A 22,989-nucleotide genomic window follows, 5' to 3' on the forward strand; every position below is an offset into this window, starting at 1 on the left:
ATGTCAGGCCTCCTTCTATCCTCCCTGCCTCAGAACCCCTGGATGGACACTGAGCAGACGGCTTTCTTCCCAGACATGGTGGGCAGACACTGGGTGTTACTGAGACTACACAGCCTTGTGCCTAATGTGGAGGGCCCACAGAGAATACAAGATGGGGCCCACAGGGAATACTCTTTCTGGGGCAGCTAGACCAACACACATAGAGCTGTGGGGCAGGTCTGCAGTTTGGAGGCACCTCCTACACAGGCTTCTTTGTTTCCTTGGCCCTGTTTGTGACAGAAAGGAGGGTCCCTCTGGATTCCAGCAGTAGGAAGTAGGACTCCAGCATGGACACCAGGTTGGAGAAGGCTTTGGGGAAGTTCTGAGGAGGGCTGGGTTTTGAGAGGCACAAGAGGGGGAAGTGTGATGATGAAGACAGAGAAACAATGGCAGGTGAGGGCACTGTAGGGTGAAGTGGCCAGGGAGGGTGGAGGTGGATGGACCCTGTGCTCCGTGCCTGCTCTGTCCTCTGGCTGTGTATGACCTTGAGCAAGTCATTCTACCATTCTGACCCTCTGTCTCCTCATCTGCAAAATGGAAACATCCTTCTCCTCTGCTGGGTGTCTGAGTGTGGGCATGGGGAACAAAAGCCCAGAACAGTGTCTGGGATGATGAGGATTTCAGATTTGATGATGGAAAGGCATGGAGTGGCCCTGTGGGGTGGCGTTTTCAGAGTGAGGACTTCACCTCGGGAGAACAATCTCTAGTCAGCTAAAAGGCAGCCCCTTCTCCTTCTTGTGGGCCCAACCCTTGCTCCTTGCTCTTCTCCTTGCCCCCAAATTAATTACTTAAATGAGCAGACTCCTTTGTTAAAATATTAGGGCAGTTGAAGGGGAGGATCCTTAATGGGCATAATGAGGTTGATGGGTTAGGTGCTTTGGGGTAAAACAGCCCTGTGATTAGTGAAGTTTCCCATGGCACGGGCCATCTGTCACACAGAGCAAAGTCAGTTTGCTCAGTGGGCTCCCCTGGATATGGGGAGGAGAGGCCAGAGGCCCTGGGCTCATGTGCTGTGTCCTGGCTTCCCTGACTAAGAGGAGGGAGGTGCCCTGGGCACACTCTTTCCCCTGCTGACCTCTGAGTAACTCTGATTGCAAAACTTGGTCGGGAATCCGCATGCTGACTGCCAGGATCTGGTAGAAACCCTGGGTCACTTGGATTGTGTACTTATCTTTCCTTAAGACTTTGGCTCCAGATGTTGAAACTGAGAAGGGTTTTGAATCTTTCTATACATGATCACTTATTGTTCTTGTTCTTCTTTTGAACCAGCTAAGTCTCTTGGAATTTCATATTTTAGAATGCCAAATCTTGGGACTACAGCAGGAATATTGTACCCTGAGAGTGTCTATCTTCATGGCTAGGGAAACCTCCTTGATGGGGACCCTTCTGAGAATTCTCTGGGGCAAACAGTGGCAGAGGTTTACTTCTGGGAGCACACTTAAGCAAATGCCTCCCTTGGAGCTGGATTCCTCTTCTGCCATGCAGGGACTATTGGGGGATGGTTGGGTTGTGGGAGGTGGAGGGGCACAACCTGGTGAGGGCATGGTGCAGGCCCTGGGGTGGGAGTGGACGGGGGAGCACACACCTGAAGGGTGGGTGGGAGTCAAGCTCTGGGGTGGGGAAGGGGCTTGATGCATGTTCCTGAGGAGTGGGGACAGTTTGGGGAGGCGTCTTCTAAGACTGGGTGTTGTCGTTTCTGACTTTTTTCCTTTCTGCTTCTGGAGTCTCAAGACAGTGGGATGAGCCTGACTTACAGCTTCACTGTGGGTGGCCGTGTGGTGTCACATGGCCCTTCCCCATGTTGGTTTCCATCAGGGCAGCACTGTGGGCACAGAGGGCAGTGGTTGAACCTCCTCACCTGTCCAGAAGTGCACATTGAGGGGGCTGCATCTTCATTTCTGCCCCCTCTCCCTCCCAGTGCCCATTTCCTCTCATGCTAGGTGGATACAGAAGGAAGGGGTCACAATGAGGTTAGACATACTGTCCAATGTAGAGTTGAAAATCGACGCACAGCTAGAAGGGAGTGGGCCCCTGGCTGGCTGGGCCCCTGGGGAGGGTGACGAAGCATGGCCCTCACTGCTGGGGGGCACATATGGCACTGCACTTGGCCCAGTCCCCAGCAGTGTGGCCCCTGCAGTGCTGGCTTCTGGGCACCCAGTCTGGGGCTGGGCTGAGAAGAGGGCAAAGTGGGTAGGTGGCACGTGGGTGTGCCCTGGGGGGGTCCCTTCCCATGCTCAGCCCAGTGTCCAGTCTCCAGTGCCTGCCAGGCTGGATCCTTCTGTCCATGGCCTGCCTGGAACAAAGGGCACCAAGAACAACTCCTGGGAATATTCCTGGTGACTGGGAATGGGGTGTCCAGGCCTCCATCCTCCAAAAGTCACATCTGACCCTGCTGTCTTGGGGTAGCCCCTGGCTGATTGGACAGGAGCTCACACTGATGATCTTAGCTCACATTCATGGTCATCCTTGGTTTTAAAGTCCAGGACCTGAGGTCCCAGTGAGCTTCCAGGATCCTCAAGCTTACCCACCTGGAAAGGTCAGAAATGGGGTTTGAGTTCAGCTTTGTCTGGCTCTAGCTGACGTACTGAGGAATCTGAGTCTTCTTTCTCCATCCTGAGAGAGGAGGTGACAGTGTAAAGGGGCCTCTGGCTGCTCTGCTATACTAACTTGGTGACAGGCTGGACTCCTGGTGGTTTCTGGTGGTTCCTGGTGGTATGTGCGGAGAGGGTGAGCTCTGCTGACAATAGCCTTTTACTGACCAGGACCCTGTGTTCCCAGCATCTGCCCCCACCCCCTGCTTAAGCACACATTCAGTAAGTGCTAACATCAGCTGGCGAGGAGGAGGCTTGTCAGTGCCAGCATGCTCTGGGTGGCCTTGAAGAGGGACAAGGGTCAGCTACAGAAGAAGGCGGGGCTAAGGGCTGTGGAGTCCTGCCGTGACTGTGGGACAGTGAGGGGCAGGAAGCAAAGTGTGTGAGGGGTGCTCTGGGCCTTGGAACACCTTAGAGGCAAGGGTGGGGGATGCCATGGGTGCCGGGGGAGGGGTGACAGAGTGACAGATGGGTGCTGTCAGAACAGGGGCTGCCTGGCCTGGCACTCTCTTACCCTTCACTCTTTGTCCTGGGCCTCCTGTGGCTGTCTTGGACCTATTCTTCCTCCTGGCCCTGCCCAAGACTGTCATGCACCTCATCTGAATGTGGTAACAGCAGTGGGTCAGGTTTGAATGAGAGGCTTGACAATTTTCCATCAACAAATCCATGTAAACTTCCTCTGAGAGGGCTGGAGTGAGGTTTCTGAGCCTTTGGCAGATAAGGTGACTCATTTGGGCTAGCATATCCCCATTCTCCCTGCTGGTTTTGTTTGGATGAAGTCTTGGGGACAAGACAAGTTTTGACTGAGTTAATGTGGCAACAAGGACATGGAATTTGGAAGAGGGCATGTAGGGTCCTATCAGATGCAGACATCTTCAGAAATTCCGTGTGGTCTCCACACCTCAGTGATGTGTCATTCTGGTATCATCTAAAGCAGTGATTTCCAGCTCAGGGTGTGCCTGACTCCCCTGAGGAGGTTTCCAACAATAAAGACCCAGCCCTGCTTGGGCCCTGCCGAGTCAGGATCTCCTGGGGGTGCCTGGGAGCTTTATTTGAAAATACATCTCTGGTTATACAGCTGCTGGCACCCATCATAGGGAACATATCTGTTAGGATTCAGCTGTAGAAAAGGGAAGTCAGTGCCACTCTTTTAAGCAGAGAGGGAGCTTACACAGAGTGCTTACAAAGCCTTTGGGCTGACTCTAGGCCTCACCCTCTGGCACAATCAGAATGGACTCAGGAGACCCCGCAGGCACTGCTGAGTCCTCAAAACACACCACTGTGGCTCTGGTCCGGGGCCAGGAAACCACCATTTTGATGGCTCAGCTGCTCAGTTTTCTCTTGACATCTTTGTAGCTAGTGGAATCTCTCCAGGAAAACCCCAGCATCTCCCAAACTGCAGCAAAACAGCAGCCCACACTGCAATTGCTCCCCATGTGCAGCTACCAGGTGCAGCCTGAGTCCTACACAGAATTCCAGATGAGAGGTGTCTGAGGTGGCAGGTGCGTCCTGAAGAGGCTGGAACAGATGCCGAGTGAGAGAAAGGCATGGTGACTGCAGGCAGGTCTAGTCCAGCATGGGTTTTTGGACCCTGATTCTGTTCGATTCCTGTGCAGTTGAATGTAACAGTATGAGGACCGGGCCTATAACCGCCCAGATCCCAGGCCACTCAGGTGGGGCCTGGTGGTCCTTCCTCCTGGTGCAGGTGAACAAACCCTCTGAGTCACTCCTGTGTGTGCCACAGCAGTTCAAGATCTGCTCTAATAGGTTCTGATCTTAACCCTGTCACTCACTTAATCCTTTCACCAAGGTAGGCCCGGCTAGATATGGATTCATTGCAGGATAGGCCATTTTCCAAAAGGGCAGTCTTCTATCCTTACATTATAAACCTGTTAGTTTTCTGGGCTTTATGACTAAACTGTGGGACAGTTTTCCAGTCTAGTGTTCTACTTGAGGAGGTCTTTGGCATGTTACCAGCTGGTGCAAATGGGGGCACTTTTGTGGGCCTCCAAAAGGGTGCCCCTCAGAAGGGGTGTGCAGCCAGCATCCTGGGGCAGGTACCTTTGAACAGGGCTGAGCTGAGCAGCCATCTGCAGGGGCCCTGGTGACAGGGTTGCTGTGGAGTATATGTGCACAGTAGGGGGAAAGCCTCAGAAAGCCCAATTTCTGAACTTACACAGAATGCAGTGCCTTAAACTCAGGGTCAGAGAGACTATGGCCTGAAAAAGGAGCTGGCTTGAGTGGAAGAAAGAGTGTGCATTTTGCTCCTCCCTTTCCTTCCAAATGAATATTTAAATTTCTATTAGCAATTATTTGTTTATTATTAAATGCATGATTATTAATGAGTTAAATAAGCAAACAACAATTACTGTTTTTATGAAAGAAACAGTTGAAGTAACCTTTACGGACAGCCTCCATGGGGGTCACAGGCAGCTTTTGGGGTGTTGGGGGCTCATGAGGTGATTTATGGTGTCACAGGGGCTCCCCCTCCTGGCCCCCTGCTCAGTTGGTCAGTAAATCGTGTTGGTAGCTGGAAATCTTTCATGGGGGGAATATTCACACCACAATAATTGGCAAATGCTATTATAAATCAGGGCTTCCCCCCACCCCACCGAGATAATTTGTTATTAAACATTTGGCAGCACAATAGTGTGTTTCATGGACCCCTTATTCTTTTTTTTTTTTAATGTTCGTTTATTTTTTGAGAGAGACAAAGACAGAGAGACAGAGCATGAGATCATGACCTGAGCTGAAGTTGGTGTCCCAGACCCCCTGTTCTTTTTAGCAGTTTCTCCAAGCTGCTACCAAGAGGCCAGGAAGGCACCCTGGACCTGAGGCAGTCGTACCAAATTCTTGTAGCCTCCAGATTGCTACCGGTGAGGCTGTGTCTTCTTGCGTACTTTACTCTGCATGCTAACTTGGAATGTTCTGCGGACTCACAGGAATGCCTGGAAATAGAGGAACCCCTGGGTCCTGTCTGGTCTGGAAGTGTTGGCGTGAGCTCTGCTGCCCTGTGTCCTGTTGCCATTGCTGTCCAGGCAGCAATGTGGAAAGAGCTGCCACACCACATGTGGGACATGTGAACCTGGAGTGGGACCTGAAAAACATCCTGTGGCTTTTGTTCTTTTTAAACCAGGGAAAAGGGAATGTTTTTAGAAAGTTAAAACTTCATTCTGTTCCAGATTCCACCAGGGAAAGGACATACTTCTGTGACTTTCCCTGGGAGTAAACACGCCTGGCCGGCCAGTGGGTCAATGTCCTGCCAGGGCACCAGCTGTTTTCTGGGCTGGTGGCCAGGACTGGAGTCCACCAGCACACTCTTGACCGGGGCCGCTAGCCTAGCCTGGCATCTGGCTCTCTCAGTTTTGTGAACTAGGCTTTGGGTCTGGAAAGGAAAGAACTCCTTTTCCGGAGACAAGACTTGGCTGGAGGCCAAGCATTGAGGTCTGAGGGGAAATCAGGCGTTAATTAGGACAGAGATTTTTTTCAAGTGTGACTGTTACCTCCATTCCACAGGGGTTTGTCTAGAGGCCGACTGCATGTCGGGTTGTGTCAGAGCAGGAGAGAAAGACTTAGGGTGAACGCTTCAACCTAGATATGCCTAGCAAGGAATACCCTTGGCCAGGTGGTCCTGAATGCAGAGCCAAACACAGACTCATGAAGGAAAAGTACACCCCACCCCCATCCCCATCCTCTCTCTTGTTCTCCTCCATCCTAATTACAAGAAAGCCTCCATGTAACTACAGTGAGCTGGCTTTGAACACTGCTCTTATTAATTTTCCTTTTGAATAAGGTCAGCCTCAAGTTTAGAGTTTTTAGCTTATTCTTAAAAATAATTTATGTTAAAAAATAAACTACCCTCCCCCAAATGTTACATAAATAACAATAGAGTTGGCAGATAGCAGAAATTATGAAATTTGGGAAGCTTTGCCATGGAAAACAAGCTGTCCTGATGCTGAAGCCTATGGTGGGGTGGGGGGAAACTGCTTAAGAGCAGGACCCTCGGAACCACGCCAGGTTCAAATCCAGCCCTGACTCCTTCAGGAAGTCAGTTAAGTTCTGTTTGCTTCAGCTTCTTTATCCAAGAGATGGAAGGGGGGTGGTGGTGATGGCAGCTCATACCCATGAGCTGTTGTGAGGGGTAAATGGGTGTGTGCAGTCAGAGCAGTCCTAGGCACTGGACATTCACTGAATAGCTGTTACCGTTGTTCCATGGGAAGAAAATGTGAATGGGGGGATCGATAGGCAGGAGGGAGGTATTCTGGATGCCAACATGTGGGGGTTGGGGAGGGAACTAGAAGGTAGTCATGGTTGGCCTGGAGAGGAGGTTCCTTGTATTCACAATAGGTGACAGGTGTTGCTGGAGAAGGTGGGGCAGCTAGTGGAGATGGTGGAGACACAGTAGGTGACAGACAGGTGGGGTGCTCAGAGCATGGCACCTCCAACCTCTCAGAACCAAGGCCAAGGGCTGAGTGCCTGTGACCTGCAGGACATAGGCAGTTCCAACTGTGCATGACGCATGCTTCTCAAATCCACTGACCCCCTCAAGGTGAAGCCTTCCTGTTGCCACCTGCTGTGAGGGTACAGAACAGGTGGGCTATGCAGATGAGGGCTTCAACACAAGGCATTCAAATATCCTTGAGTCTCTTTCATCCTGAGCTAATGACACCATGACTGACACAAAACCAAACCGGGATTTTTATTCTTTCTCCTGAGAAGAAGCAAGGGGGGGGGTACCCACTTCTATTAAGGAATCACTGATTTACACTGAGTTTCTTTTTCTGCCATAATTATAGCTACTGTTTATAGAATCCCTTTAAATGTGCATGGGACTTCATATTTGGTCCTTCTCTTCATCTTTTGGGGCTGCTGTAACAAAACACCACATCTTGGGTGTCTTATAAACAACAGAAACTTATTTCTCACAGTGTGGAGCCTGGAAGTCCAAGATCAAGGCACCAGCATGGTTGCATTCTGCAGAGGGCCCTCTTCCTGGGTAATAGCCATTGTCCTCTCACATTGTTCCTGTGGGAAAGGGCAAGGGAGCTCTGTGGGATCTCTTCTGTGAGAGCATTGACCCCACTCCTGAGGGCACCCTCATGATCCAATCACCTCATGACCCCATGCCCCAGCTCGTAAACTGTCATCTTTGGGGTTAGGATTTCCATGTATGAATCTGGGGACACACACATCAGACCACAGCAGTCCTCACAGATACCTTGGTAATGAGTCCTGTTATTAGGCTGTTGTCTAGATGAGACAGTCAAGGCCCCAAGTGTATAGGGAGCTGGGATGGGAACCCGTTTCTGATCAGATGTAGTTTGACTTCTGATGAGACACTGTCCTGAGATATTAGCTCCCCAAATCCAGTACTTTCCATAAACTACAGCATAGCCTCGAGAAAAATACACTTGTTTGCCAAACACTTGTTTCTGTAGAAAGGTAGAAAACATGCAGCTGTAGTGACCCCAGGTTCACTGGTTGACCTAGTGTTACCAGTGGCAATTCAGCTATTATTTCTTGAAAACCCTGTGTCTGGGGCCTTCTTTGGCAAATTTTTCATCTTTAAGTGTGGCTACTGTTTTATATTCCACTGCAGTTTTTCTTTGCTAAAGGTCATGGTCATGAAAACAAATGATTATGTGTAAGAAATATCAATCTTGGTTTATGAACGTATTTAGCCCATTTCCTGGGTGTCTATTCTCCCAGTGGTAGTGAGTGGCAGAGTGAGCAAATTTTATCACCAGTAAATCAGATTTAGTGGCTACAGTAGGGGTCTGCGCAGAGGAATGAGTTTGTTCCTAGAGCTGGTTCTGAGATTCATGAGCCATCTCCATGCCCCATCTGGCCCTCCAGGCAAACCCTGTATGAGGAAGGGATCCTCATGCTTTCTTCTCATTCCCTTTCTTCTCTTACTATCCCATCTTCCTGAAATGGCTTGCTGAAGAGAATATCGAACTGCAGAGAAGCAAGATGAATGTCCTTTCAAGTTCTGCATCTAGACCCTGGAGTTGGCCCCTCCTCTGTCAGCACCAGGCTTGCTGGGGAGCAGGGACTATGAAGTACTTTGTGTCTGTCACAAGCCTTACATTCACAATATTGACATAATTGCCTGGGTTTATTTCCCTTATTGGCATAAGAAAATGAAGAGAAAAGTAGCTGTGGGTAGTTTATCAGTGGGAGTAGTCCTTCCCATTTGCTGTCAAAGGGATAGGACATCCTGCCAGTGTGACACTGATGTGATGGCCAGCCTCACCTTTTCTAGCACAGAGAGACAGAAGGCGTCTGCACAGTGGACAGGTGCTCATGATAAGACCACAGGCCCAAGTTGTCCTACATATGCCAGAGTTCTCATCATTTCTCACTTATCTGCTGTTCTTACTGATTCAACAAATATTTATTGAGCGCCTTCTATGAACTAGGCTCAGCTCTAGGCACGGGGAAGAAGGCAATATCCCCTAAATCCTTACCCAAGTAGAGCTTGTACTTAGTGGGGCAGATGGACAATGAAGGTGGTAAGTATCTAGTTCATGAACACTAAGAGCCAGAGTAATTATAGGAAGTGAGCAAATCATGCATTCCTAATTTGTTTATTTCTTAAATACAAGACACACACACACACACACACACACACACACACACACACACACACAGCTTTTCTTACTTCCCTGGATTGGGAAATGGCTAGGAGGGAAAGATACTTTCAAATAGTAGCCATGAAAAAACAGCTTTAATTAGAATATAGATAAATAAATAAATATCAGTGTATTTCTTCCTTGGTTTCTTCTGAACTCTGTTTCCAGCTGTGTCCTGTTTTGGACTGAGTTGGGCCAGGGAGCCTTTATCCCTGCTGACAAGTGTCATGTTGTTTACAAATACTTGAGGCCAGATTATGTCTTTAGCATTATATAAACATTACTCTCTGCTGATGTTTAACAGTTGGCTATAGAATGTCTCCTCCCATTTCCCAAGGTCAGTCAGCGTTTTGCTGGTAGTAAGCACCATGAAAACCATGCCAAATGTATGTATTTGTGCACATTATTTCCATATGTCCACATTGAAGGTTTGGCCTTGAGGAGTCTACATTGCAGATAAACTTAGATATCTTGCTCAGTACCTGACAAACAAATGTTACTTTACCCTTTGCACTTGAAAATATAACTAACTCACTTCAGTGAGATCATTTCTCAGAAAGCTGTATGTTGCCCTCCCTTGGAAAGACCCTGTAGGCACAAGGAAGCCAGTATTTCCTGCAGTGACATCCCAAAGCACCAGCCTCTGAGTGGCTGCTTTATCTTTTTGGTACAGAAATAGTAGCATTTTAGTTTGTGGGAGTCTTTGAGAAGTCACAAATGTCCAAGAACATGCTTTTGAACAGGTTTTGAGTACGTAGAATGATCACTCAAATGACATTGATTTTTCAATGATTTGAAGACCCAGGTTTGCTGATCGTATTTTCCAATGGTACAAGTGTGGAGGAAATTAATGTGCTCTTAATTTATATTATTAAATGTAGAGTTGTTGAGGTTAAGGGTCTGGGTACCCATATTCTTCACTGAACAGACACCATGGGAATGTAGGGGTCCATTTGGTAACCTGGAGGTATATCTACAGAGAGTAAGTGGGGTCATGGATGGCTGAATAAAACAACTGGGAGAAGAAAGGCTTCTTGGGGTGGGGGTATTGAAGAATTTGAAGGGGTGTTATTGAATGACAAATTAGATTTATTCTGGGTAGCTTTAAAGGGCTGAGCCAAGACTGATGGTTGGAATTTGAATGGCTACAAAACTTAGTCCAATTTTAGGAAGACTCTTTCTCTACTAAAATGACAAAGCAAGAAGCAGCCTGGTGAGATGGTGACCTCCAGCAGTATGATGCTGAAACAGAGGCTGGGCCACTGTGGGCAAAAGTATGGCAACGAGATTTCTGGACCCCAGGGAGGCTGCACCATCTGACCTTCAAGGAGCCCTTTGATTTTAAGGTTTATGGCTTTGGCAGAGTGCATAGGAAGGGGAGTGTGCTTGGAGATTTACCCAGATCAAATTCTTTATTAGAAACTGCTCCTTCTGATGCAGAAGCAAGAGTATGGGACCCACTGGATGCAGCTCTGGGTCCAGCACATGTTGATACCCCTTGATCCTCCAGGGAACATGTAGGTTGCCTCAGCTTGGTCTTCAGACCATCCTCCAGGGCCATAGCTCAACTGCCCTACAACAGCCAGGTGACTCTTGCCCCTGTAGGGAAAATCCACCATTCCTTTCCTCTTTGCTGCCTTGCTCCTCCTCACCACAGACAACTTTTCCAGAAAGTTCTCCCTGCTGCTCTCAGCGACTGTAGCATGAAGTTGAGGTGATAAATGCCCTTCACACTGTCATGCATGTGTCTGCATTTCTCTAGTCAGAGCTGTGGTCCTGGAGGATACTTTCTCTCTAACCCTGTGGTGTTTGGAATGGAATTTTTAACATCTTAGGATTTAACCAAAGTAGTTAGTTGATTTTAGTGGTTTTAGAAAATATTTTAAACACAGACATCTGATGGGAAAGGTAATGCTTACTGAATGTTTGGCAGGGTCCTGGTGGATGACGCTTGTCATTAACACTTGTGACAGTTACACAAGGTGCATGTCACCTGTTGTTTCTCAGATGATCACATGGCAGCTGAGAAAGGTAAACTGCCATGTTTAATACAGCTACTATAGAAAGCTAACCCAGGCCACTCTGTCTAGACAGTTCATACTTGTTCCTTGACTTCTGACTGCTCCCTTTGGTCTGCAGGATAAGGACCGAATTTCATCACCATATGCCTAACACACATTCAAGCCTCCATCTCCCTGAGCGCTGCTCAGAAGCTTAAATCCTTAGCTATGAAAATAGTGTCTGCACTGGACTTGAATTATTCTGCATCACTGACCATAGCTACCTCCTCAGTACTGTCACAGGCTGTCATCCTCCTTCCCTGGAGTAGTAGGAGTGCTTCTGAGCTCTGGATTCTGGGGAGTTTGGTGTTGGGGACTGTCAGGAACTGCTCTTTCCTTCATCATAAACTTAGGCAAGGGGTGGGTGAGGCACCAGTGAATGGAGCCTTTGTCCTGAAAGCTTTAAGGAGAAAAGATGAAATCCTGCAGAAGAGGCAGGCTGGTGCCAGCCTGGGCAGGAACCACTGGTTGGGGGGCAAAGTGCAGGCTGGGCTTGTGATCTTGTTCTCATTAGGTCTCCTTGCAGGATGGCTTTGGGAAGAAACAAAGGCCCCCATGAAGTCTCTGCCTGAAATGGGGAGTGTTCATTTTCATTCCTTTGGTGTTTCTAGGCGGCCTCTTGTTGAACTTGGCCTTTCTCTGGAGCCCTCTCCTTGATGAACAGAGGGGAACTAGACACACAAACTTTTAAGGAGCTTTGTGAAGCTTGGAGGGTCTGGCCTCTGGCTTCCAGAGCCTGCGGAAGTCAGTGCTGCCCCACTAGGGCCTGCTGAAGTGATGCAGAGGCTGGTGTGTGGTTCAGGTGGTTGCCCTCATTCTGTCTTTCTGTGTTAATTCTGTGATTAAATAACAAATTAAAATCAAATTGTGTACACAAAAATGGCAAAATGACTGGCTATTTGCTAAGTCCAGGGTCAGCTGGGCCAGCTGGTGGAACAAGATGGAAGGGAGTGCCTAGTTCTCAGGGTAGCCTTTTCTCCACTTCCTGCCCCACAGTCAAGTGGGTGGTGCCTGCGTGTGCTCCCTGTTTACAGAGTTGACTCTCATTGACTCTGATTGGGCTGGATTGGGTCACATGTCAATCCCTAAACCAATCCGTTTCTCCGGGGAGATGCTGTGCTCTGACTGGCAGGCAGAACCTCAAGATTAGCCTGGGAGTGGAGGGAAGGGTCTCATGGATAGGAGAGGTGCCAGGTGGTGGGTGTCAGGCTGCCTCTGCGTATGCTCTGCCTATTTCCATCACGCCAAGCCCATTCAGTGCCTGGCCCGGAGGAAAAGGCGGTGCTGTCACTACCCCACAACCATTCCTTGGGACTACAGGGTGGTTGGTTGTCCTGCGACCTGCTTTCCCTCCCTATTTGCTGTGGCTACGCAGAACAGGAGTTTTTGCATGAGCCTGGGCCCTCCTGGCTAGAGCCTTACTTGATGGCCTGCATTGATTCAGAAAACTGGGGCCTTACTTTCCCCACTAAAGGCCTTAGAAGATCTCTTTTGAGGATGAACATTTCCAGAAGTCTCAGAGATATGATTTTAGGCTTTGGACCCTGTGTTGAGAAGCCCTACTGTAAATGGACACAAGGACAGCCATTTTACCACAGTAATATGGGTGTGAATATCTGTAACAGCCTACAAAATTGAAAACATTATTTTCTGGAAAAGATCTTGCCATGCAATAAGCACTTGAATGCCTGCTGGGTGTACAGTACTTGCTGTTTACAGAATTATTCCACCCCAAATTACTCTGTGTTTTGGCCCTTTCCTATCTCTGATGCCCTTCTCTCCCTTGTGCTGCAGGGAACTGCTGGAGACCACGTGCCGCTTGGCCAACACGCTGAAGAGACATGGAATCCGTCGAGGGGACCGTGTGGCAATCTACATGCCTGTTTCACCACTGGCTGTGGCTGCAATGCTGGCCTGTGCCAGGGTTGGAGCTGTCCACACGGTTGTCTTTGCTGGCTTCAGTGCAGAGTCCCTGGCTGGGAGGATCAATGATGGTGAGCATATGGGAAGGACCCTGGTCTTTGTTCCTTGGGGCCTGGCCATCAGGGACTTAGACAGATATTAATAAAAGTCACACAAATGACAGATACCACCAGGGACAGGGACATGGCTGAATGTGCATTTAGTTCTCAGTTCTGCGAGCTGAGATCTGAGGGCAATGAGGTGAAGAAGGGAAAGAAGATTCCAGGTGGAGGGAACAGCTAGGTACCAGCTGACTGGTTGGAGGAGCGCAGCTTGTGAGGGCTTGAAGGAGGTTGGCGTGGCTGTGGTGGAGGAGGGAAAAAACATGTAGGGTGAGATAAGGCTGGAGATGTATGGGGAAGGTCTCACAGGTCAACAACTAGAAGACTTTCATCATGAGAGAGGGTGGGTGGACCACTTCTGGAGGCCTGGAGTCAGGTAGGGGCTTATGTTGCATCTTTAAGGCTTTCTGTCTACAGGTAGGTCAGAGTCTTTTGAACAGTGTGCAGAACAATAATGTCTCCCTTCTTTTTCTGGTGGGAGAGCTGAATGTATGGATGGTGACCCCATGTCTGCAAAGTCTGACCGCTGTTCTAGTAAGATCCTAGAGAGTCCCCTGAGCTGGTTCCCTAAGAAGATTGCCAAATTATGGGGGTCACTGAGAGTTCTTTGTGTCTCACTGAAGACTTGCCTTTGGGTAGTGAACAGAGCTAAAGGGCAGAATTCTCAGAACCCTGCTGACTACCTTTAGGAAGGGCTGGGAAGCCTTTCTACTTTCATTCTGTGTCTCTCCCTCCACTTTCAAGGGTTGGTGCTGTCATTCATTTCTCTTTCTCTCTTTAAACTCTGTAGCACCGACTATGTGCCAGGCACTGTTCTAAATACTTTGCAAAGGTCATCTCCTTAAATTTGACTAACTTTGTATTTGTAAATATGGTATGAGATAATACTCTATTTCTCCTTTTCTTCATTTTTTATTACTGTGATTGCCATCCTAGAGTATACAATTCAGTGGAATTGAGCACATTCACAATGTTGTGCAAACACCATCACGGTCTATTCCAGAACTTTTTCATCACCCTCAATGGACACCTCATACCCATTAATCAGGAATTCCCCATTTCCCCCTCCACCCAGCTTCTGGCAACCACTAATCTGCTTTCTGTGTCAATGATTTGCCTATTCTGGGTATTTCATATAAATGAACTCATATAACATGTGGCCTTTTGTTTATGACTTCTTTCACTACTCACAATGTTTTCAAGGTTCATCCATGTTGTAGCATGTATTATTGCTTCATTTCTTTTTTCCATAAATAAAATTTGACTGTATGGATGTACCATGTTTTGTTGATTTATTCATCTGTTGATGGACATTTGACTTGTTAACACTTCTTGGTTATTGTGAATAGAGTTGCTGTGAACATTCATGAGAACATCTGTTTTCAATTTTTTGTGTATATACGTAGGAGTAGAATTGCTGGCCCATATGGTAAATCTATATTTAACTTATTGAGGAACTGCAAAACTGTTTTCCAAAGTTGCTGCTCTGTTGTACCTTCCCACTAACAATGTATGAAAGTTCTAATTTCTCTGAATCTTCATCAACACTTGTTATTTTACTTTAAAAAAAAAATTATAGAGGCACCTGGGTGGCTCAGTTTGTCAAGCATCTGACTCTTGATCTTAGCTCAGGTCTTGATTTCAGGGTCATGAGTTCAAGCCCCACGTTGGGCTCTGTCCTGGGTGTGAAGCCTACTTAAAAAAAATTATAGTCATCCTAGTGGGTATGAAGTGGTTTTTCATTATGGGTTTGGTTTACATTCCTTTTTTTTTTTTTTTTAAATTTTTTTTTCTCAACATTTTTAATTTATTTTTGGGACAGAGAGAGACAGAGCATGAACAGGGGAGGGGCAGAGAGAGAGGGAGACACAGAATCGGAAACAGGCTCCAGGCTCCGAGCCATCAGCCCAGAGCCTGACGCGGGGCTCGAACTCACGGACCGCGAGATCGTGACCTGGCTGAAGTCGGACGCTTAACCGACTGCGCCACCCAGGCGCCCCATGGTTTGGTTTACATTCCTAATGACTAATATCACTGAGCATCTTTTCATGCATCTTGTTTGGTTTACATTCCTAATGACTAATATCACTGAGCATCTTGTCCGTTAGTATGTCTTCTTTGGAGAAATGTCTACTTAAGCCCTTTGTCCATTTTTTAATTGGCTATTTGCTTTTTGTTGTTGAGTTGTAAGAGTTCTCTGTATGTATTCTGGATGCCAGACCTGTATCAGATTTATAATTTGCAATGATTTTCTTCCATTCTGTGGGTTGTGTTTTCATTCTCTCCATAGTGTCTTTTGATGCACAAAAGTTTTTAATCATGATGAAGTCTGGATCACCTATTTTTTCTTCTGTTGTGTGTTGTTTTGGTGTATTATTCAAGAATCCATTACCAGCTCCAATGTCATGAAGATTTGTTCCTATGTTTTCTTCTAAAAGTTTTATGGTCTTAGCTTTTATATTTAGGTCTTTGATCCAATTTGAGCTCATTTTTTGGGGGTATGGTGTGAGATCCAACTTCATTCTTTTGCCTCTGGGTATCCAGTGGTACCAGCACCATTTACTGAAGAGACTGTTTTTTTCCCCCTCATTGGATGGCCTTGACACTTTGTCAAAACTAATTTGTCCTATATGTGAGGGCTTATTTCTGAGTTCTCTATTCTATTCCAATGATCTGTATATCATCCTTGATTTTCATGTGTCAAACCACCCTTGCATTCCAGGAATAAATTCCCCCTTGGTCATGATTTGTAATCCTGATAATATGCTGCTGGATATAATTTGTTGTCATTTTGTTGAGGATTGCTGCATCAGTGTTCATAAGGGGTATTGGCTTGTAGTTTTTTTTTTTTTTTTTTTTCTTGTGATGTGTTTATCTGACTTTGGTATCAGGGTAATGCTGGCCACATAGAATTAGTTAGAAAGTGTTTCCTCCTCTGCAGTTTTTGGGAAGAGTTTGAGGAAGACTGATGTTAATTTGTCTTTAAATGTTTGGTAGAATTCACCAATAACACCATCTGGTCCTGGGCTTTTCTTTGTGGGGAGGCTATTGTTTTTGAAGGTGAGGAGACTGAGGCACAGAGAGGTTAATTGACTTGCTCAAGGTTACATTGCTAGTTAATGACAGAACTAGGATTTGAACCCAGGCATTGGGCCACCAGAGTTCGTGCTTTTAGCTTTATACTAGGCTGCTCTTTTTCTCTCTTGTTGACATGGTCATGGTTGTCAAGTGTTTCTGTTAAGATTCTTTTTTTTCTTAGATGTTTTATTTATTTATTTATTTATTTATTTATTTATTTATTTATTTAAGTTTTTATTTATTTTGAGAGAGAGCATGAGCAGGGGAGGGACAGAGAAAGAGGGAGATGGAATCCCAAGCAAGCTCCACACCATCAGTGTGGAGTCTAATGTGGGGCTCAAACTCATGAACCATGAGATCATGACCTGTGGTGAAACCAAAAGTTGGATGCTTAACCAACTGAGCAACCCAGGCACTCCTGTTTTTTTATTTTTTTGAAAGACAGAGAGAGGGCACAAGTGAGTGAGGGGCAGAGAGAGAGACAGACAGAGAAGGAGAAAGAGAGAAGCAGGGCTCACCTGAAGCAGGGCTTGTGCTCACCTGAAGCAGGGTTCAAGCTCACCCAATGTGGGACTTCAACTCATGAACTGTGAGATCAGGACCTGAGCTGAAGTCAGATGCTTAACTGACTGAGCCACCCAAGTGCCCTAAGATTCTTTAAAACAAGCAAAAGCGGTGGGCCCTGGAGATTCAGTAGCTGGGTGCTGGAGCAGATCCAAGAACCTCAGAAATCCTAAACAACAGGCCATGGAAGGGTAGGGGCCAGGTCATATCTGAAGCCCTCAGCAGGGGAAACTCCTGTAACTTCTTTCTGGAACTTTACCATTAAGAGGCTCTTACCCAACACCTACAGCCTCCATGCACGTCTGTTCAGGTGTCCATTTCCAGGGACAAGACTCTACTGGGACAGTTGTTTGTGTCAATGAGGGCTTTTTTTTTTTGTTTTGTTTTTTTGTTTTTTTGTTTTTTTGGTCATTTATTGTTGTGTAACAAACTACTCCAAATCTTAGTGCTTAAAACAGTAAATTTTATTATTATATTTCATGATTCTGTGGGGGCAGGAATGCAATGGGCTTAGTGAGAATGTCTTTTTTTTTTTTTTTTTTTTGCTCCATGTAATCTGGTATATAAACTGGTTGGTTTACATGATTGGAGCCTGCCATGCATCTCTTTCATGTGGCCTGTTTGTATGACTAACCTAGACAACCTCAGGCAGTCAGACATGTTATATGATGGCTCATGGTTCCAAGAGGAAGGAAGTGGAAACTGCCAGTTGCCCTAAAGGCAAGGTCCAGAATACACATGGCATCATTTTTGCTATATTCCATTGGTTCAACCGGTCTGGACATTCCAAATTCAAGGGAAGGAGACCAGGACTCTACTTCTACTTGAGAAGTACTATGAGACCAGGTGAAGGAATTTGCCACTACCTTTAATCCATCAGTGTGAGGGGCAGGGTGGGAGTGTGAGCATGGCCACCAGGGTCTCATTATGAGTTAGGCATGGCAACCTCAGTCAGTGTGTTCTAGTCTAAAGTTTCTTTCTCCTGGCCTGGCATCCAGGCTCTGACCACTCCTCTTCCTTTTATGTTCTCTGTTGCTTTAGACTGTGTGAGGAATAGAGAGAGAGGACAGTATGGTGGGGAGGGTAGAGGACAACAGGAGGATGATTCTGAGAGGTTGTGGGTAGGGGCAAATAATGGCCACCACAGATGTCCACACTCTAATCCCCCCAAACTTTGAAATATGTTACCTTACATAGCAAAAGGGCTTAGGAGATGGGATGGGCCTTAAAATGTGGAGATTATCCAGGTAGGCCCAATCTAATTACATAAGTCCTGGAAAGCAGAGAACTTTCTCTTGTTGGAGGCAGAGGACATGTAGCAGAAGGGGAGTTCAGAGCATAAGAAGGACTTGACCTGCCTTTGCTGGCTTTGAAAATAAAGAGAGTCACAAGCCGGGGGATGTAGGTTGCTCTAAAATCTGAAAACAATCCCTGGATGACAGCAAGGAAAATGGGGAAATGGGGACCTCAGTCCTCCAATTACATGGAGCTGAGTTCTGCCAACACCTGGAATAACCTGGAAGTAGACTTTCCTCCAGAGCCTCCAGATAAGAACTCTGCCTGCTGACACCTTGATTTTGGGCATGAGATTCCAAGAAAAGAACCCTATCAAGCTCACCTAGACTAGAGAACTGTGAACTAAATTATGAGTTTTCCAAACCACTAAGTTTGTGGTAATTGGCTATGGGAGCAATAAGAAATGAAGATAGATGCCAATACCTGCTCAAAAACCAAGGAGGTAAAATTGAAGCTTCCTAGATAAAGTGTCACGCTGATCTGGTCTGTGCCCTAATGCTATACACACACCCTGTGCCCATCACACAGCCTCGGTGGGGGGAAACCACAGAGTGAGCTGTGCTCTCCAAGCACCTCCTAGGGACTGGGCATGTGCACGCAAGTTCCTGCCCTGGAGAACTGCTTGGGCAGGAAGCCTTGGACAAGTGAGTGCCAGGAACAAGGCAGGTGCCATGGGAGGCTGCGGAGGGGCCATAACCCACATAATGTGATTCTAACACCTGAGATGGGCTGGGGCCACTACTTTCTCCTGGGGGATCCTGAGCTTTCTTTGTCTATCATCCCCTTGAGGATAGTCTCTTTCTACCTGCTGGATCTTCTCTCTTCCTGCCCCACTAGGTGTTTACCTGGACCAATTCCAGCTTCCAGGATGTAGGCCAGGGTGGTCTCTGACAGACTCTGCCCAACTGATTTAGTTGTCCCAGGGTGACCGATGGCCAAGGCCTGAGGAGCAAAGAGTGTGTAGCTGGGGGCCTCTGGTGTGCAGAGCTGGATGACACTGCCCTGGGCACTGCAAGCACTCTGTATCTATCTGACCCTGGGTGACCCAGAGAAGGACTGAGAGAATTCTTAGGTGGTCCTCAAGGTCATGTCATCTCTAGCGCCCTTGGGAGGAGGAAAGAATGAGTATGTTGCTAGAAGGCACTTTTCACACTGAAAAGCTGAAGGAGATTGGTGCCTCAGTCAGGGCTCCTGCAGAAGCAGATGCTGAGATAAGAGCTCAGGGTAGCCAGTTCATTTGGGAGGTGGTCCTGGGAAGCACTGTAGGGCAGTGGGGAGTGGAGCTGGAAGAGGAATCCACCAGACAAGCATCCACAGTGGGTGCCCGGAGCTCAGTCCCTCAGGGAGCCCTGGAAGGCAATGGAACCACATGTGTCAGGATGTGACACCACATGTGAGGGACTTGGGGTATGTATATTCCAGCTCTTGGGTCATTGGTGGAGGGCTCCTTGGTTTGTGTAATCCCCTAGTGCTTCTTCCTTTGGCTTTGGAAGAAGCCCTTGGTGCAGTGATAAAAGGTCTGGGGATGTGTGTGGGACCCTGGCAGTTAGTACTACAGCTGAGTATTTGTTCTGGGATCTTCCTTAGGGACCAGCTATATAATAGCCCACTGCAGCCTTGATCCCTCTGGGTCATCCCAGGTTGAGGCATGATGTTGGTGGTTGGGGGATCATTCCTTTGCCTGTGGTTCTGATGCCCAGTTTTTGTCTATACCTGATACCTTGCTCAGGGCCCACCCTAGGTCAGCTGTGGAAGCTTGGGTCTTCCCTGCATTGCCCTGGGCCTGGCCAAGCCTAACCAGGTTGTTGAAGAGCAGGTGTGAATCTTGGAGCTCCTTCAGTTAAAGGCAAGGGTAGGGACTGGCAGCTCCTGGCACCCACTGGGGTGTGTGGCCTCTATTTTCTGGGCAGTGAAGCCTCTTGACCCTGGACAGGGCTGGGGCCACACAGGACATGTTGGGGCTTGGTCTCTGGCTGCCCAGCTTTCTTTGTCTCTGCATCTTAATGTTGCTTTGCCACTATAGTGGCTGTGGCTGAGGGCAGTATGATGGCCTCTCACCTGGGAAAGCTCCCAGGGCAGGTGGGAGGGAACGGTGGAAGTCTCCCCCTCAGAGCTGGGAAAAGGCCTGGCATTTCTGCATTGAGCACAAAGATCACAAAGCAGGCAGACCCCCTCCCCCCACATTTTGCTGACTCTTTTACTCAAGAATGGACTTTGTGTATCACACTCTTAGGCCTGGACTGTGTGGCTGTCAGTCTGGGCTGTGAGAGTCATAGTGGGAAGGAAACTGACCAGAAATATCTGTTTGTCTCCATTAGCTAAGTGCAAGGTGGTCATCACCTTCAACCAAGGACTCCGGGGAGGACGCGTGGTGGAGCTGAAGAAGATAGTAGATGAAGCTGTGAAGCACTGCCCGACCATCCAACATGTCCTGGTGGCTCACAGGACGGACAACAAGGTCCACATGGGGCGTCTGGACATCCCACTCGAGCAGGTGGGTTTGTCTCACATTGTACAGTTTAAGGAGAGGTTAACTCCTATTGGGTTAACTGGGTCTGAGTCTTGTCGGATCGTGGTTCTCAACCTGGGTCCCCCAGCAATATTCAGGGTTCCCTGATGGTATCTGATGGACTTACATCCTGGTTGGGAAGATGGAGCTCAAATACCACAAACATACTGAAACACTTAATGGAATAGAAATGATCAGATTCATCCTTTTATTTTGTGTTCTCTGCGTCTGGAGTTGAACTAGGGCAGAGTAGAGCAGGTGAACTGAATCTGGTCTGCTGAGGCCTGCAGCAGCTGGGCAAGAGGTGTTCTTAGGATGGGTGAATGTGGGGCAGAGGGTAACTGCCCCACATTTGGATGGGGCTGTTTGTGTCTTCCCCCTTCTAGGAAATGGCCAAGGAGGACACTGTTTGTGCTCCAGAGAGCATGAGCAGTGAGGACATGCTCTTCCTGCTCTACACCTCGGGGAGCACCGGAACACCCAAGGGACTCGTCCACACGCAGGCGGGCTACCTGCTGTATGCCGCTGTGACGCACAGGGTACGGGCCTTGGTGGGGAAGGTTGAGAGTGCGGGGTGTCCCACCTCCCGGGCAGGGCTCTGAGCAGGGGGCCAGGAGAGGCTGAATTTAGAGCTAGAACTCCTGCTGTAACATAGTGCCTGAATGCATGAGGTGCTAATGTTTCTTCTTGTGTGCTCAGGAGTAGGGCCGTTGTGAGTTGTAGCACTGGCATAGCGAGTGGTAGGCATGGGGGCTGAGTTCTGTCCTTGTTGGGAGAGAGTCTGGGTCGAAAATTTGAGACTCACTGCAGGTCTTTAGCCCCTTTGCACCTGTGTCTGTGCTGTCTGCCTGCTCTGTAAGAGTTGAGCTCTCCCCAGGTCTGACATGTTCACTGGCACAGCTGTGTTCTGATGCTCAGGGGCCCAGGTGCTGAGGCCATCCTGGGCCCCTCCCTCCCTAAAAAAAATGTCAAAACTCATGTTTTACAACTGAGTTGTTATAGAGATGAATATGTTACTATTACATGTTAAAATGTTCTCTTCTACTTAAAAGGTCTTTTTTTCCTTGTGATGTTAAAAGAAAGGAAAACATTTTTTTTTTATTAAAAAAAATTATTTATTTTGAGACTGGGGGGAGGAGGGGCAGAGAGAGAGGGAGAGAGAGAATCCATGCTGACAGCGCAGAGCCTAATGGGGTTCCATCTCACAAACCGTGAGATCATGACCTGAGCCAAAATCAAGAGTTGCACACTTAACCGACTGAGCCATCCAGGCGCCCCTGGGGCCACATTTTAAAAGTAAAATTAGAAAAAGATTTACTTTTGTAAGGAAACTTAAATTTAGTATATGGCAATTATATTACAGTGGGCCATCCTTTAGGGCCTATAAAGCAGATGGTATGTCATTTTTTTTATTCCAATAAGTGCATTTAAAAAATCAGTTCTGATTTGGGGGCACCTGGGTGGCTCAGTTGGTTAAGTGTTGACTCTTGATTTCAGCTCAGATCATAATCTCATGGTTTGTGGGGTTGAGCCCTGTATCTGGCTCTATGCTGAGTATGGAGCCGGCTTGGGATTTTCTCTCTCCTTCTCTCTCTGCCCCTCCCCTGCTTGCACTCACTATCTCTCAAAATAAATAAATAAACATTTAAGAAAAAAAATCGGTACTGATTTGAATATTGGTGGGTTGTGGGGTTGTGTTTTAATGTGGCATCCCTGGTTACTTGGGTCTTTTCCCAGGTAGGATTTGGTTTCAAGATAGTGTTTATGGACCTCTCTGTTGCAAAAGGCAAAACTGCACTGCTGGTGCCAGCTGCAAAGGGAACTGAGTAGCCAGGTGACCAGCAAGCCCAGGCCCATCCAAGAAGGGCTCCGATTTTGGTCCCGCATGGTGGCATCTCTCCTTCCTTGGCCCCCTTCCTCTGTGCTGACCACATTCCTTCCCAGGGACTGGAGAGAGCCTCATAGTGCCAGCAAAATCACTGGCCTGGTTGTAGTCAGGGCCCCATTTGCCTCAGTCACTGTGGCTAGGGGTGGGGGTGGAATGTGCTCATTGGTCAGGCTTGGTCATGTGGGAGGTGAATCTCCTGAAATGAATGGGGAGGAGCAGGTGCTGGGAGGCAGGTAGCAAGCATGCACACTGCGCATCACACAGTCTCTGAGTGGTGCTGCACCAGTCCCACTGGCGGCTACTCA

At 47.7% G+C, this 22,989-nt stretch overlaps 1 protein-coding gene across 4 annotated transcripts in view; it reads left to right on the forward strand.

Annotated features, from left to right (window-relative positions):
• ACSS1 (acyl-CoA synthetase short chain family member 1) overlaps positions 1 to 22,989 on the forward strand; it is a 61,281-nt gene that overhangs the window by 16,502 nt on the left and 21,790 nt on the right. For all 4 annotated transcript variants that reach the window (XM_058684684.1, XM_058684682.1, XM_058684685.1 and 1 more), the window contains exons 3-5: positions 13,120 to 13,319; positions 20,606 to 20,781; positions 21,183 to 21,335. In XM_058684684.1, coding sequence (XP_058540667.1) covers positions 13,120 to 13,319; positions 20,606 to 20,781; positions 21,183 to 21,335 — 529 coding nt within the window. The remainder of the gene's footprint in view (positions 1 to 13,119; positions 13,320 to 20,605; positions 20,782 to 21,182; positions 21,336 to 22,989) is intronic.

The sequence above is a fragment of the Neofelis nebulosa genome, chromosome 9, assembly GCF_028018385.1.
Source record: "Neofelis nebulosa isolate mNeoNeb1 chromosome 9, mNeoNeb1.pri, whole genome shotgun sequence".
NCBI lineage: Eukaryota > Metazoa > Chordata > Mammalia > Carnivora > Felidae > Neofelis > Neofelis nebulosa.